Source organism: Aegilops tauschii, chromosome 6 (assembly GCF_002575655.3).
Source record: "Aegilops tauschii subsp. strangulata cultivar AL8/78 chromosome 6, Aet v6.0, whole genome shotgun sequence".
Lineage (NCBI taxonomy): Eukaryota > Viridiplantae > Streptophyta > Magnoliopsida > Poales > Poaceae > Aegilops > Aegilops tauschii.
Window position 1 is genome coordinate 15213541 of NC_053040.3, and position 3371 is coordinate 15216911.

The 3371-nt window shown below is 43.7% G+C and overlaps 1 protein-coding gene across 1 annotated transcript; it reads right to left on the minus strand.

Annotated features, from left to right (window-relative positions):
- Positions 1 to 1526: 1526 nt before the first annotated feature.
- On the minus strand, positions 1527 to 2910 carry LOC109765031 (transcription termination factor MTERF15, mitochondrial-like). The gene has a single exon (XM_020323821.4). It carries the CDS (start codon positions 2847 to 2849, stop codon positions 1686 to 1688), a length of 1164 nt encoding a protein of 387 aa, XP_020179410.1. The 5' UTR covers positions 2850 to 2910; the 3' UTR covers positions 1527 to 1685.
- Between the last annotated feature and the right edge of the window lie 461 nt (positions 2911 to 3371).

Consider the following 3371-nt stretch of genomic DNA (forward strand, 5'->3'; position numbering starts at 1 on the left):
TTAACTGCAATCGTCGGTGCTACCTTCTTTTTTCCAAGGGAGGGTTGAAACTAAAGCAGAACTAGCTGCAAGAAACAAGCTGAATATTGGATGTGAATCAGTGTGGAGAAAGAACTGAATTTAAATGTTAGATACTACTGGATGTGGATACTCTTTTCTTTTGCAACATGTAGATACTTAAATCTTTGTAGCTGGAATGTATAAACTATATAAACATAAACAGCTGTGCCACAACACAATGCTGGTTTCTGAAAGGGCACGCCTAATAGCACCAGGCAGAGGGACAGGTCTGCACCTAAACAAATGTGTAGCCAGGACACAAAACTGAATTTACATACAACAGAATCATGGGGGGCTAGTATATAATAATAACTTAGTTTTGTGTTCCAAGAAAAGTGGTCATTGCAATGTTAACCAAAATCACATATGCAATTTTGACCTGACGCATCAATCGAAACACCCACTTCTTCAAACAGAAACTAATGTTTAATAGTCTGAACTGATCATTAGAAACCTCAAACCACTTGCAGCATCCATCATTTCAAAGTCAGAAAAATATACTCATGCTTAATGTGGTAATTCAGAATCACCATATTATGCTTCAGTGCAAGAAAATTTAAATCAGACTAACTTGTTTTTCTTTTACTTGAGAGATAGTTAGTTGTAACTTCTGCATAAACATGATTCTGATCCCCGTTAAAGATACTCCCTCCGTCCCAAAATAAGTGTCTCAACTTTAGAGACACTTATTTGGGACGGATGGAGTATCAAGCTATCTTAACTATTAATTTTGCTCAAGTAAAACTCTTTTAAGAAAAGTTTATGAATCTTAACAGCAGGGTGATTTTTTCGTACTGATGCCCATCTTATCTGAATTTATACTATTCATCACCTAGGTATATACTCTGTGTTCACTGAATCTATACTATTTCTCATCTTGTCGGTCATCAGCTGCAATTTGCAGCTTTTAAACAGTACAAGTAGTTGATGCAATTTTCTCTTCTTTTTCAGATCTAAATGGCTGTGATCTTTCATGTGTTCAAACAGGAAAAATGTTTGTATATAATGGCATGGAAACAGCAGCTGGGATTGTTACCCCTGTTGCTCAATGAACACAGCCAGAACACATATACATCACAAATCACAATAATTTGCCACTCTTTAGGTTATAGAACGGACAGCCAGTAGAAGGTCTTGGTGTCTGTAAGTCTAACCTAAATAGAAAACAATGTTAGTACTAATTGACATATACGGTGGAACCTAAAAGACAAAGAAATGTGAATGAACATGCATGGTAAATAAATTTTGGCATGGAAGCAGATCATACTGATACATTTTCGTGGAAAACGACACCACATTACTCATTTGGTGTCTGGTTTCGTGAATGCTGGGTTCATCATAAAATTGGTTCACCCACCACATCCAAGTTTCATGATCTTTCATGGAAGTTGGAAACACAAATATATCCAGGAACTTCTCACTTACAGAGATCTTCTCTAAGGAATGACACCATCAACAAATAGAGGTTCAGGAATCAAATTACCAGTTTCATAGGGAGTTAGCATTTAGCAACAGGCAACAGCATGTTATGCAAAGAACACCAAAACACAAAGTACAAGCTTACATGCAGGGTGATAACTTTGTTGCGCAATACACTGTAACCAATTCCCATAGCCCTTTTTTGTTCACATGAATCTGAAATTAGTTGGCACTTCCCCTTTGCAAGCTGTTGCATAGTCTTCAGCGAGGTGTGGTGCAGCTTCCTTGTGAGGGGATATGAGTTTCTTCATAAATACCTTCTCAGTCATGTTGACCGCAGAATATAAGCTCGGGTCACGATCTAGCAGTCCATTTTCCTTGAGAAACTTTATAACATAGTACCGGGGTCTGAGCCGGCCCTCCAGGCTAAGACTGAGAACTACCGGTCGATGAGCAATGGACACGGGTTCCAGCCCCACCTCAGAGACCAGGAACTCAGACTTGCGCTTCAGAGATTCCTTTGACTTCTTCAACACACACGGATACTTGCGCACAGCAATGCAAGCTTCGGCATCAGACCACCTGAACGTATTCTTCAAGTAGTCCAGTTTGGCGGCAATCTTCTCCTCGCTGAGAAACGCGACAGCCTGCAACGCTTCCTTGAGCATCCCGGAGCGACGGGGCACGCCTAATGTTTCGGCACGTGCCACCATCGCCCGGACGCGCTCCAGGTTGGTGATGAGCATCCTAGGCACACGGATACTCAGCTTGGCAATATCACAATCACCTAGCCCGCACTCCCTCAGGAACACGACATTGGGCTTGACCACCTTGTCAAGGTCGATCGAGAGAAGGTTGGATTCGCGCTTGAGCAGCCGGAGGAAGTTGTCGAATGAGCCGAAGAGGGGCAGGTAGTACTGCAGCCTGGGGACGACGGGTCTGCAGCGAAAGCGGGTGCGGGCAAGCGAGACCAGTTGGCCAATCTCAGGACTAGACAGGCCGAGGCCGGTGAGCCCGGCGATGACGGGGGCCAGGGTTTTGTCCACTTTGGCGCAGAGGAGCCGCGGGTCTTTGGCGACGACGGCGGCGGCGTCGGCGCCGGAGAGGCCGAGGCCGGCGAGCAAGGCGAGGACGGCGTTGGGCTTGGCGGGTGACTTAAGGTGGGAGAGCTTCTTGGAGGCTTTGACGGCTTGGGGCTGGGTGAGGCCGCAGGTGGCGACGAGGTACTCCTCGACGGCGAAGCTACTAGGGTTCGGAGAAATGGGGGCTGCGGATGCGGTGGTGGAGAGCAGGCGGCGAAGAGAGCAGATGGGAGAGGTGGAGGGCCAAGAGAGGAGACGGGAAACGACGCACTCTCGGAGGCGGAGCATGGCGCAGCCGGCGGCGGCGGCGGCGACGGAGATATCTTAGATGGATTGCAATGGCAGCTCTGCCTCTGCGTGTTGGGGGGGTCAGAATGGGCTGTAATATGTTTCATGGAATAGTTAGCTCATTTATATGTAATATTTTTAATATGATGAAATAATCTTTACGACCACAGTAAACATTTTATTTTATATACATAAACAATTTCCTGAAACAACGAATATATATTAAGAAAGACTATCATCTTTTTCTTTTGCATTAATATAAAGATGGGGAATATTTTTCACCAATAGATACTTTCTTCTCGGTATTAGTTTTTTATTTATGTAAAAAGTAATAGGTTTGTATAATTTTTTTGTCTAATGATATAATTATTAGAATGTAGTGAAAATTTTCTTTGATGTACATAAAAATAATAATAGATAATATCATAGACTATTGTTTTGACGACTATGATGATCTTGAGCTGTCGCATCATCATTGCTTGTTCTCCTTTGGGTTAGACGGTTCGAGAATGTGCGCCCCCC